General features: G+C 45.5%; 1 protein-coding gene across 1 annotated transcript; it reads left to right on the top strand.

Moving 5' to 3' along the window:
- Window positions 1–409: 409 nt before the first annotated feature.
- Window positions 410–1,819, top strand: LOC126690039 (uncharacterized). The gene has a single exon (XM_050385181.1). The coding sequence runs from the start codon at window positions 410–412 to the stop codon at window positions 1,817–1,819; it is 1,410 nt and encodes a 469-aa protein (XP_050241138.1).
- The last annotated feature ends 11,241 nt before the right edge of the window (window positions 1,820–13,060 follow it).

Raw genomic sequence — 13,060 nt, 5'->3', positions numbered from 1 at the left:
TGAGATCGTTAGAAATAGAAGGATCAGGTCTGCGCCAACGGGACCCACAGACTCCCAACGGTAGGACAATTTTCTGAACCTCGAACGGGAAAGAGATCAAAACAAGCGACGAGAGGGTAGCGTGAATACCTCCCACCTGAGCAGAAGTCGCTCGAAAGGGAAAGGTCATGCATCCTAAAAGTGGGACGATACTAGGGCTCTACAGCAAGAAATCGACGACCTGAAGAGGAAGTTGTGCCAAGCGCAGCGAAGGCGTCCTTCCTCCAGTCCGGACACCAGTGATGAAGAGGACAATGAGTACAGGCGAAAGTCGAGAACCCCGCCAAGTGAAACCTTCTCCTATGAGGAAGAGTAACCTCACAAACGCAGCCACGAAAGTCCGTCTTACAAGGGCCTAGCAAACAACGCCATGAGTAAGGCCCTGGACCGCATCTCTCAGTCACCCTTCACGCGCAGGATAGAAGGGGCTGAACTTCCTCGGCGGTTCCACCAACCCATTTTCGCTATATATAACGGTCGGACGGACCCCGTAGAGCACGTGAGCCAGTTTAACCAAAGGATGGCCGTCCATTCTAGAGACGAGGCGTTGATGTGCAAGGTGTTTCCGTCTAGTTTGGGACCCATGGTGATAAGGGGGTTTGACAGCCTCAAGCCAAACTCCATAAATTCTTTTAAGCACCTAACCCAAGCTTTCGGTTCTCACTTCATAGAGGGAAATTACGATGGCATTGCCATCAGCACCTTCAAGAAAGGCCTGCCGACAGAGCACGGTTTAAGGAAGTCCTTGACTGGGAAACTGGTCACCAGCGTGCGCCAGCTCATGGACCGAATCGACAAGTACAAGAGGGTCAAAGGAGACCAACAAATGGGAAAGGGCAAAGCGAAGGTTGTCCCTCAGGAGAGGAGGGACTTCAGGTCGGACAGATTTGGCAACAATAACCGGCTGAGAAGGGATTACTCGGAGCAATCTGGATCCACCGGGGCACAGGCAGTCCACACTGTGTTCCGAGAACCATTACATAAGATCTTAGAGAAAGTCAAGAATGAACCGTTCTTTCAATGGCCAAGTAGAATGGCAGGCGACCCCGCGAAACGTAACCAGAGCCTATATTGCGAATACCACCAGGAACCAGGGCACTCCACTAACGACTGCAGAAACTTGAAAAATCACTTAGACCGGCTGGTCCGAGAGGGAAAGATGAGACATCTCTTGCATCATCCCATTGGACGACAAGAGCAGGCGGGCGTCGAGGCAAGGCAAAGCACCTTGAGACCGCCTATTGGCACGATAAATGTCATTCTTGCTGCCCCAAGAAGAACCCGCTCCCATCCTTTCAGAGTGATGTCGGTGGCCCAACTCCCCATTGAAGTTGACGACTGTGAGTCTAAGAGGGCTAAAGGGATGACCTCGCCCATACTCGGATTCTCGGATGAGGATAAAGTTGGAACCATCCAGCCCCACGACGATGCTCTAGTCGTCACACTCAGGATTGGGGGATATGACGTAAAGAGGGTGCTAGTTGATCAGGGCAGTGCCGTGGAGGTAATGTACCCCGACTGGTACAAGGGGCTAAAGCTGAGACCAGAAGACCTGATAGCATACGACTCCCCTTTGGTAAGTTTCAAAGGGAAAACTGTTACTCCAAAAGGCCAGATCAGGCTACCTATACAAACAGGCTCGAACATAGTGGAGGTGGACTTCATAGTGGTGGACGCTTATTCGCCCTACACCGCCATTGTAGCCAGACCGTGGTTTCATACCCTAGGAGCTGTATCCTCAACCCTACACCAAAAGGTGAAGTACCCGTTGGAGGGATAGGTCAAAGAAGTGATAGAGGACCAAGCCATGGCTCGGCAATGCATGGTGTCCGCCATCTCGCAATGACCGAGTACCGAGCCCTCTACGTCTGTCGAGAATGGCTTATAGCAATTAACAGCCCCGGCCTCAGGTGGTGGGGGACTTGCCGAGGAGGCGAGTTGTGAGGATTTGGAAAAAGTTCTTGTGGGCTCTGATCCAGAAAGATTTTTTCAGGTCGGCTCGGAACTGCCGCCCCAAGAGAAGGAAAAGGTAATTGATTTCCTCAGAGAGAATGTGGACGTGTTTGCATGGGACGCCTACGAGGCTCCGGGGGTCGATCCGAATTTCATTTGCCATCATCTTAATGTTAGTCCAGCCGTTATGCCTAAGAAACAACCTCCTTGGCGACCGTTAAAAGAGCATGCGGATGTGGTGAGAGAGGAGGTGATGAAATTAAAGAAAGCAGGGGCTATCAAAGAAGTTTTCTACCCCGAGTGGCTGACCAATACAGTTGTGGTGAAGAAGAAAAGTGGGAAATGGCGAGTCTGCATGGACTTCACAGACCTGAATAAGGCCTGCTCGAAGGATCCTTTTCCTATGCCTCGGATAGATCGATTGGTGGATTCGACCGTTGGACACTCTCGAATGAGCTTCTTAGATGCCTTTCAAGGGTACCATCAAATACCCCTGGCCGCCGACGACCAAGAAAAGACGGCTTTTGTCACCCTCGTTGGGAACTACCACTATAAGGTGATGGCTTTTGGCTTGAAGAACGCCGGATCCACCTACCAGAGGATGATGACCAGGATGTTTGAATTACAGATGGGCAAGAGCATCGAAGTCTATATAGACGACATAGTGGTGAAAAGTAAATTGGTGTCCGATTACTTAAGGGACCTCGGCGATATCTTTGAAATCCTGAGAAAGTACAGACTACGCCTGAATGCTTCTAAATGTTCGTTTGGAGTTGGATTAGGGAAATTCTTAGGTTATATGGTGACCCATAGAGGTATCGAAGTCAGCCCCGACCAGATTAGAGCTATCCACAGCATGCAGCCTCCTCGAAACCCCAAGGAGGTCCAAAAGCTCACCGACATGATTGCCACCTTAAACCGTTTTATCTCTCGTTCTACGGATAGGTGTAGGCCTTTCTTTCTCTTATTAAACAAGTGGAAAGGGTTTGAATGGACTGAAGAATGCGCCTTAGCCTTCCAACAGCTCAAAGAGTATCTGTCGTGGCCGCCAATCATGTCCAGTCCTGAAGACGACGAGGTTTTATTCGCCTACATTGTCGCGGCCCCTCATGCAGTGAGCCTGGTGCTGATCCAAGTGGACAATGGCATACAACGGCCTGTCTACTACGTGAGCAAGTCGTTGCATAAGGCAGAGATCCGTTACCTCCCCCTAGAAAAGGCCATCCTGGCGATCGTACAAGCCACGCGAAAGCTCCCCCACTATTTCCAAGTACACACCGTTGTTGTATTAACTCAACTCCCGCTCAGGTTAATACTCCGAAGTGCCGATTACACAAGGAGAATAGCTAAGTGAGGGACCGTTCTTGGCGCCTTCGACATTAGGTACATGCCTCACACCGCTGTGAAGGGCCAAGTCCTCACGGATCTGGTAGTTGAGTTTGCTGAACCCTCATCAGAAGAAGGGGGAGGGGTACCAAGCATAGACGAAAAACTGGTCGACACAGTCTCTCAGTAAGGGCCTACTTGTTGGAAAGCATATGTTGATGACGCGGCAAATCAAAGGGGCTTTGGGGTGGGGCTCGTCCTGATTTCCCCCGAGGGGATTACCATCGAGAAATCACTAAGGCTGGGTTTTTCGGCCACGAATAACGAGGCAGAATATGAGGCCTTGTTGGAAGGAATGTCTATGGTCGAGAAACTGGGCACGAAATCCATAAACATGTTCTCGGACTCAAGGCTTGTTGTAGGATAAGTAAATGGAGAATTGGAGGCAAGGGATAAAAGAATGCAAGAGTATTTAGTTTAAGCTAAGCGCTTGCAAACGCGTTTTAACCCTTTTAGCCTAAAGCATGTGTCTAGGAGCGGAAACACCCATGTTGATTCTCTTACCACGCTAGCCACCTCCTGGGCACAATGCCTACCTCGAGTTATACTCGTGGAAGATCTACACAGGCCCTCGGTGGTGAAGGCTGAGTTGATGCATGTTCACAGCATCCGGGTAGGGCCTAGCTGGATGGATCCTCTAATATTGTTTTTAAAGGAGGACGTCTTACCCGAAGAGAGGAACGAGGCCGACAAGATTAGAAGAAAGGCTCCTCGATTTTGGCTGTCCGAGGACTTGAAACTGTATAAGCGCTCATTTCCAGGACCGTATTTGCTATGCGTACACCCAGATGCCACGGAGCTTATCCTAGAGGAATTGCACGAGGGAATTTGTGGGAGCCACACAGGGGGTAGATCCTTGTCCCACAGGGCCATAACCCAAGGTTACTGGTGGCCGAGCATGCAGAAAGAGGCACACGAATACGTGAAAAAGTGCGACCATTGCCAGAGGTTCACCCCAAATATACATCAACCGACGGGACCCTTAATCCACTGTCTAGCCCTTGGCTGTTCGTGTAGTGGGGCTTGGATATCCTTGGACCATTTCCTAAAGCAGTGGGGAACAAAAGGTTCCTTCTCATCAGCACTGATTATTTCACAAAATGGGTCGAAACCGAGCCCTTGGCAAACATTAGAGTCGCAGATGCCAAGAAATTTATTTGGAAGAACATCGTCACTAGGTTCAGAGTCCCTCACACCCTAATCTCGGACAACGGTCTCCAGTTCGATAGTAAAGCTTTCAGAAGGCATTGCAGCGAGTTGGGAATTGCGAATAAATACTCCACTCCGGCTTACCCACAGAGGAATGGGCAGGCCGAATCCATCAATAAAGTCATAGTAAATGGGCTGAAGAAGAGGTTAGATGACACGAAAGGAAGATGGGTAGAAGAATTGCCGCATGTCCTGTGGACGTACCGTACCACGCCGCTCAGATCCACAGGGGAGACCCCCTTTTCAATGACCTATGGAGTTGAGGCTGTCATTCCTCTAGAAACAAACTTCCTAACGCTGAAAACCAGCACATTTTGCCCTAATGCTAACAATGGGCTGCTGGAAAAGAGCTTAGACCTCATCAAGGAAAGAAGGGAAAGAGCAATGGTCCAACTCGCCTACTACCAACACAAGCTTAAGCAAGGTAATGATGCCAAGATGAAACTAAGGCCACTAGCACTTAAGGACCTGGTATTGAGAAAAGTTCTGGGCACTGCAAAATATCCCGCGTGGGGAAAGTTCGGACCAAATTGGGAAGGGTCATATCGTCTCACCTCGGTGGCTAGCATAGGGGCCTACTTTTTAGAAGATTTGGATGAACATGTAGTGCCACGTCCTTGGAATGTAAATAACCTGAAAAGGTACTATTATTAATGAAAGCTCGTATTCTTGGTACTACCCACTGTGCATTTTTTTCCAAGTATTAAACAGAACCCATGTCCTGCGTGGCTTCTTGGACCACAGGCTTGGAGGAAATTAATCACTAGGCCATTTTAACTAAGTGTTAAACAGAACCCAAGTCCGACGTGGCTCCTCGGAACATAGGCTTGGGGGAAATTAACCACTACGCCATTTTACCCAAGTGTTAAACAAAACTCATGTCCTGTGTGGCTCCTCGGACCATAAGCTTGGGGAAAATTAACCACTACGCCATTTTATCCAAGTGTTAAACAGAACCCATGTCCTACATGGCTCCTCAGACCATAGGCTTAGGGAAAATTAACCACTACGCCATTTTATCCAAGTGTTAAACAGAACCCAAGTCCAGTGTGGCTCCTCAGACCATAGGCTTGGGGGAAATTAACCACTACGCCATTTTATCCAAGTGTTAAACAGAACCCATGTCCTGCGTGACTCCTCGGACCATAGGCTTGGGGGAAATTAACCACTACGCCATTTTATCCAAGTGTTAAACAGAACCCATGTCCTGCGTGACTCCTCGGACCATAGGCTTGGGGGAAATTAACCACTACGCCATTTTATCCAAGTGTTAAACAGAACCCATGTCCTACGTGGCTCCTCGGACCATAGGCTTGGAGGAAATTAACCACTACGCCATTTTATCCAAGTGTTAAACAGAACCCATGCTCGGCGTGGCTCCTCGGACCACAGGCTTGGGGGAAATTAATCACTGTGCTTTTTTAACTAAGTGTTAAACAGAACCCAAGTCCTGCGTGGCTCCTCGAACCATAGGCTTAGGGGAAATTAATCACACTGCCATTTTAACTAAGTACAAAATAGAACCCAAATCCTGCATGGCACCTCGGACCACAGGCTTGGGGGAAATTGGTTACTATCCTCTCATTCATACTAAGCCGTTGTTGAAGGCTAAAATTTCACAAGAAAGCCCATTCCATGAAAAGTAAAGAAGGCCCAATTCAAGTAGCAAGAAGAATCAACATTAAGGCCCAATTTATGTTCAGATTTCCAGCAAAAAGGTCATCAAAAAGTCCAGCAAAATCCAGCGAAAGAACTGGGCCGGGATACCCAGAGGCTGCCAGAGGCCCGGGATCCTCAAGTAATGCAGCACAGTTACTGTGGGATTGAGACAGCTCAAGAGAGATACCACGAAATACAAGAAATGAAAAACAGAGATGTCCTTCTCAAGTACCCAGTGGTGCAGCAAAGAATCAGAAAGTATAAAGCAAACATTCATGAACAAAGGAGCTGTACCACAAGAAACCAAGAATGAGAAAATCATACGTAGAAGCAACTAGAAGAGAACTTTCAACCCAGCAGTAAAAGATTCCAACTATTTGGGAATAATGACAGCAAGGAAATACAACCGTAGCTAAGTCTGAAAAGTGAGAAATCTTGAAGGAAGAGAGATTGAAGGCTAGTTGCCCAAGGACGCCCCGGAATGGAAAGTCAGCAAGTGACTTTTAGAGAAACAGTATTAAAAGATGAAAACCATAAGAAAAAAGGGAAGAGACCAGCCCCTAAGAAAATGTTATAGCACGAGCTCTGAGGGGCAAAAGAGAGAAATCACTAGTACCTTAGAGCCCTAGAAAACACGCTATAAAAGGAAGAGAAAACCCATGTTGAAGGGGGGAGGATTTTCAGTAGGAAGAATATCATAACAGAGCCATGAGAACTCTGTAAAATTTAAGAAAAACAGAGGAACGTCTCCCGGTATCCCAGAAACAGCCACTATAGCACATACTTGGATTCAAAAGGATTCAAACTTTGCAAGTCTTAGAAGCTTGAATAGCCATCAAAGTCTGTAATTTTTGAGCTTATTTGAACCTTGTATCACGTCTTAGTGGGCACATTTGTAATCCACAATTAAGAAAAATAATGAAATATCTCATATTGATTTGAGAATTTCTAACAATTACTTTGCATATTTCTTTATTATATTATCTTCCTTTACTGCTTCTTGCTGCTCAATACATATATTCTTGCTTGTAAAGCTGAGTCTTTTGCCCAAGTAAAGCCACTCAGACTTGAGTTCCAAATCCCACAAGTCTTGTGCAAAAGCACTAAGTCTGTGAGAATTGGGGCCAGGATCCTCATGGCTGAATCATTCTCATAAAATTCATTTACATATATGTATATGTATTAATATATATATATATATATATATATATATATCCTAATCTAAGAAACTAACAATTATTTGAAGATATGTGCTTTGTATAGTTGTTCTTGTGTAGGACCTATAGAGGTAAAAGGAAAGGACAAAACTCCATTGCATAACAAGCATGGAGAAAGATTGTATAGTGCAGAGAACCAGAGATTCTGGGTTCTAACAGGCCTAATACGCCCCGGGATCCCACGATAGTACGCCCGGGGTACTAAGTGAAGGAATTCTTTAAAATGTTTATACGATAAAAGATAAGCCTTAAATATTCTATTTCAATCTCTTTCTCATTGTGAATATTATGAACATCTATTTTACTTATTTTGTAAGAGTAAAGGGTCATTTTATGTTACTAAAACACTTATAATGGTATTTTATTGTTTAGGAGGAATCGCATTTTTGCCTTGAGGAGATTTATGTGACTTGCGCACAACTTGGTTCGTAATCAGCCCCCATTTAGCTGCGGTGAACCAAGCCCAGTCCACCAAAATACAACTATTTGGCCCAGGATCCTTGGGCCTGTGTGCTAAAGAAAAAAGCACTCTCACAGCCGTATTACTTAAACTACGAGTAATAGGTTATCCTCGGATGTCTAGTAACACAGTCAGAATTCATTCACAATAAAGACAAAAATGGAACCAGTAAAATGAAGTTCAAAAAAAGAAATTATATCATTCATTAAGCTCTGAGATGCGTCATCTTACAAACATTAACAAAGGCTAAGGAAATGAAAAACAAAGCAAAACAATTACAAAAGAGGTCCTACACTATTGTCCTAATCTTTATCTTGGGTTGAGCTTCTTGCAGGGTCCTCAACCGCAGGACAGTCACCTCCTGCTGTAGGTTTGGGTCCGGCCTCCTTGGCTTGCACAACCACGTCCTTTATAGTGAGGGCGTCCTCAGGCGACTTGTCCTTGGGTGGTGGTTGTACCTCCTCGTTCCCCCATTTCCCTTCAGGTATGATGGAATCGAGAACAACGGTCGGGGCAGAAGAGGGCTCCTCAGGAGGATCCGAACCAAGAATCTCGCGAATATCCTCGGGGAAAAAGATATTCTCGATCCTCCTAAGATTGGAGTCCGCAGGAACTGCTGCCCGGTCCAAGGCTACTCCCCAGGACTCAGTGATGTAGTCCCTGCAAACCACAACCACCTCCTCAATCAGCCTAGCTTCAGTATTCGCCACTCCGCGCTCGTAGGAGGCTGCCACCGCAGCCTCAGCTGTCTCCCTGGCCAAACGAGCCACCTCCTTTGCCTACAGCAGCCGTGCCTTGAGGTCCGAGACCATTTACCTCTCGGTCGCAAGGTTTATCTCTGTTGTGTAAAGCTGCTGGCGTATATCCTCGGCCTGCTTCGTTGTGGTCTTCAGTCCTGCCTCGGCACTGTTTCGGGCCTTGAGTGCCTCTTTGACCTCCTTGCTCAAGCGCTCTTTATCCAGCTTGAGAGCACCTGCAGCCTTCTCCGCGGCGAGGCGGGACTGAACCTCAGTGTTCAGCTCTTCCTAAGATTTCTTCACCCACTCCTCAGCGACGAAGACCTGTTGAGCGACCTGCACAGAAATAACGGAAAAATCATTAAAACGAGAATGACAAATAGACGAGCATGGAATAAAGAACCCGAATAAGGAAGAGTCTTCGTTTTACCATGGTAAGATCTCTCTTCAACGACATGAAGAGGTCAGGTTTCTTGGTGGCTCGGAGCCCATCCATGTCACAAGGTAGGAGGAGGGGCTGCTGTAGGGCCTCGGCAAGGTAGGATGCCTGCCCCCGCTGGGACTCCCAAAGAGTTGCATCCCACAGGATATGGGCGCCATCCAACTCTAGGCGAGGAGACCAAGTGCGCTGCTCCCTCCTGATAGCCTCCTTTCGACTATCAATGGACTTTGTCCTTTTGTCCTTTGGCTCTTTGCCTTTTTTCTGTTGTTTGGCCTTCTGAGGGCCGACCTCACCTTCCTCCAATTCTTCCACTAGCCTCTTTCGCCTCAAATTGGGAATTGGTTGTAGCATGGGATCAGTGGAAGGAGGAGGAGGAGGAGGAGGGAGTTTAGCTGGAACTTGCTCCTTAGGGGCATCCTTGGAGGATTGCCCCTTGTTCCTATTGGACATGAGCCCCCTCAGCCCGGACCTTGGCTTCAAATCCATGTCCGCCTCTTTGATTTCTTGGCTCGTGTCAATCTGAGCAATCACCAGGCTAGAAGGGTAAGCCGCCGAGAGTCGATCAAGATCCAAGCCGGAATCTGAAAGCTCTACGGGCCTTGTTGACACCTCGCCCTCCTCGGCGAAATGGAATTGGTCAATTTCAGCCTCGAGGGATGAACGCGAGGAGTCAATTCCCTCCCCTAGAGCGGCTACCTCTTGGAGAACGCGCTGAACGGGAGGTTGTACTGGTGGTAGGTCTCTCCGAGCAAGGAAGCCCGGTTTAGAGACGTCAATCTGGGCTAATCGTGGACTCCCAGCCCTTATTGCTTGGCCCACATCCACAAAAGCGCGAGAAAGGGGCTCGTAGTTCAAGATAAGATGAGCGGTACGTAGTTGCCCATCCTCGCTCACAAAGATCTCGGACCTTAGAAGATAGTTGAGGGCTTGGATGTTGACCAAACTTATCCTCGGAGTTGTTTGTTCCTTGTCTGCAAAATACCCAAAGGGAGGGTTATGTCAGTCCGAGAAGGCAAATAGTCAAAACCAAAACCAAAATAAGTGAAAGGAAAGCTTAAAACTAAGATCCCCGTCGAGGGATTTAACCCTATAGTGCCCCACCTAGTACCCCTGCCCTAACTGGGTAGCGAAGAGCGTCGTGCCATACTCCGGAGACAATCAAATGGTCGTCCTTCAAGCCTTTGTTGGACTTGGGAAGGCAGGATATCAGCCTCACCTTGTCGGACCTGGATTTCAGGTAATACGACTCATTGAGTAATGGCACTCGTACAAGTGAACCACACCGTGCCATGAGAGGCCGAGGTTCATCTATTCGTTCAGAGCGACTACGCACCCTAGGATCCGGAACATGTTAGTGACGCACTGATAGGAGGCCATCCTATGACCGCGCAAGTAATCCCTAGTTATCCTTCCCATGGGGATCGTCATTCCTCCTTCTATGAAAGCGATCATAGGAATGGCGACCTGCCCCGTCTCTCTTTTGGTTAAGATTTGGTCTGAGGAGCAGTATTCTAGACCCACTCCAGGCGGGATATGGTATTTGGCCCTGAAACCTTCCATACCGACCGGAGAGTCTACCGGTTTCTGAAACTTACCCATCCTACTAACCCTAGGTGGCACGGAGAAGGTTTACTAACGGAAAGACGCCGAGAAGAACAACAGAGAAGAAAAGTAAAGGGATACGGGGAAATGAACACTTACGCGAACACAGATTCTAAACCCCCTGAGCTTTCAAAGAATCCACCGGAAATCCTCATGAAAGTGGCTATGGACTTTTGAGTGTTTTGTGAGAGGAAACACTGAAGTACTCTGGAACGTTTGGGTGTCTTCTCTAAAAAGAGGAAGCAATTCCCCTCAAAAACCTTATATAGCAAAGGGAAACTGAACGGGATTACTCCCGCCCAAAGAAGTGGGGAATGTCAACCGTTGATTGAATGACCTACCATTGGATATGGGGGACATAAAGCCGCCTAGTGCAATTAATAGCGCCTCGTGGGCTATGAAGCGCCAGTGGTAATAATGAAGCATGTGAGGCTGTACCCCCGCACGCGTGAGCCAAGAGATTGTAATAATTTACTCAGTAAGTATCAAAATCCCACCTTTTCTCTTCGGATAAAGAGGGAAAAACCGGAATTTTTAGGGGCTATTGTAGGGGCAAAGGCCCACAGGCCCAAAAGTCATACAATAGGCCTTGGGCCCCATACGAGATGATCAACCTTGTCCGAGGAGATGACGTGGATACCAAAAGGGATCCCAGTCCAGTTCTCGTAGGCCTAAAGTCACGTAGAAGGCGATCCGAGGAGAAATGTCTCCTCGGACATAACAAATATAGCTCAAACGTGCACTCTACCTACTAGAAGGACCCACCCTAACGGGCATTAGTAACAAGGATGAGTCCCACAGGCCTGTAGGAAGGAAGGAAGGAAGCGTAGGGTGTCCAAGGAGAGGCTGCAGTTGCCACATTAAATGCATTGCAGCTACTTTCCTGGCCGCATTAATGTGGAGAGGACCTGTGAACAGTGCTGCCTTGGCTACCACAACTCATAGAAAGATAGAGGGGGATGTCCGATGGAACAGGCACTTAAGTGAGGGTCCAGATGATTAACAAGTGTAAGGCTCTGATGACTTCAAGAAGACTATATAAGAAAGGGGAGTCCCTATGAAGAGAGAGAGGGAGAAAAAAAAAGGAAACCAGAACAGAAGAACAGTGTAAGAACCATAGTCATTGAACAAGGTCCCGTGTTTATTCCACGCATCTCCTCGGACTGGGAATCTATGGACGTGAAGGGGATTTTCTTACTTTCAATCGTTTTATGGCCCAACTTTAGCTAGAATACACTTCGTTTAGGCCTAGTTCCATAGCCCATTCTCTATAAATTCATTGTCTCAGGGCTTTTTAGACCAAGACCCCATACCTGTTGGACCTAGGCTTTAAAATTGTGACCCTACAGTAAGTATTCATAATGAATTATTTTATATATATACACACACACACTTCACGTTGAAGAAGTTGATATAAACAAAAAGTTTAATGTTAATCTAATATTAGTTGAATAAAATTTTATAACAGACTTTTTTTTTATTTTTTATAATACACTATATTGCCTCTTTTTTTTTTTTTTTTTTTTGTAATACATTACGTTGCTAAAAGATGCATTAGGCTTTTTTTTTTTTTGGTAAATTTTTTCTTTTTACGTGTAGTGTAGTAATTTAAAAAAAAAAAATTACACTATGTTTCTGAAATTTAAAATGCATTAGACCTTCTTCTTTTTTTTTTTTTTTTTTTTTTTTTTTTTTTTTAAGAGTAGTAATTAAAAAATAAGAAGAATTAGATTATACTATATGTCAACGTCACTGCAATTCAAGCTGCACTAGACCTCTTTTTTTTTTTTGGTGTGTAGTATATGCTTGCTCCAATTTAAGATGTATTAGACTTTTTTTTAATTTAGTAATTAAAAAATAAGAAGAATTAGATTACACTATATCTACGTTGCTGCAATTCAAGATGCATTAAACTTCTTCTTCTTTTTAGTATAGTATATGTTGTTATAATTTAGGATGCATTAGACCTTTTTTTTCTTTATAGTGTAGTAATTAAAAAAATAAGAAAAATTAGATTACACTACGTCTACGTTGCTGCAATTTAAGATGTATTAAATTTTTTTTCTGTATATAAATGTTTTCTTTTTAAAATCTAAAAAAAAAATTATGCAATATGGTGAAGCCACTTGACTCAACCACAGCGTCTAAGCCCAATTTATAGAATATATATTTTGTGTGATAAACAATAATGAAATAAATAATTATTATAATAAAAAAGGATTAAATTGTATTGGTATAATAACTATCAAATATAAAATGATAAAATCTAAATAAAAAATTATTATTTTGTAACATACCAATTGTGCTCTAATAAGAATTTTGTATCATTGGGAGCTTGTTGATTCGTTGAATACCT

Source organism: Quercus robur, chromosome 6 (genome assembly GCF_932294415.1).
Source record: "Quercus robur chromosome 6, dhQueRobu3.1, whole genome shotgun sequence".
Taxonomy (NCBI): Eukaryota; Viridiplantae; Streptophyta; class Magnoliopsida; order Fagales; family Fagaceae; genus Quercus; species Quercus robur.
The sequence above is the reverse complement of the archived record's forward strand: the minus strand, read 5'-3'. Positions and strand labels throughout refer to the sequence as shown.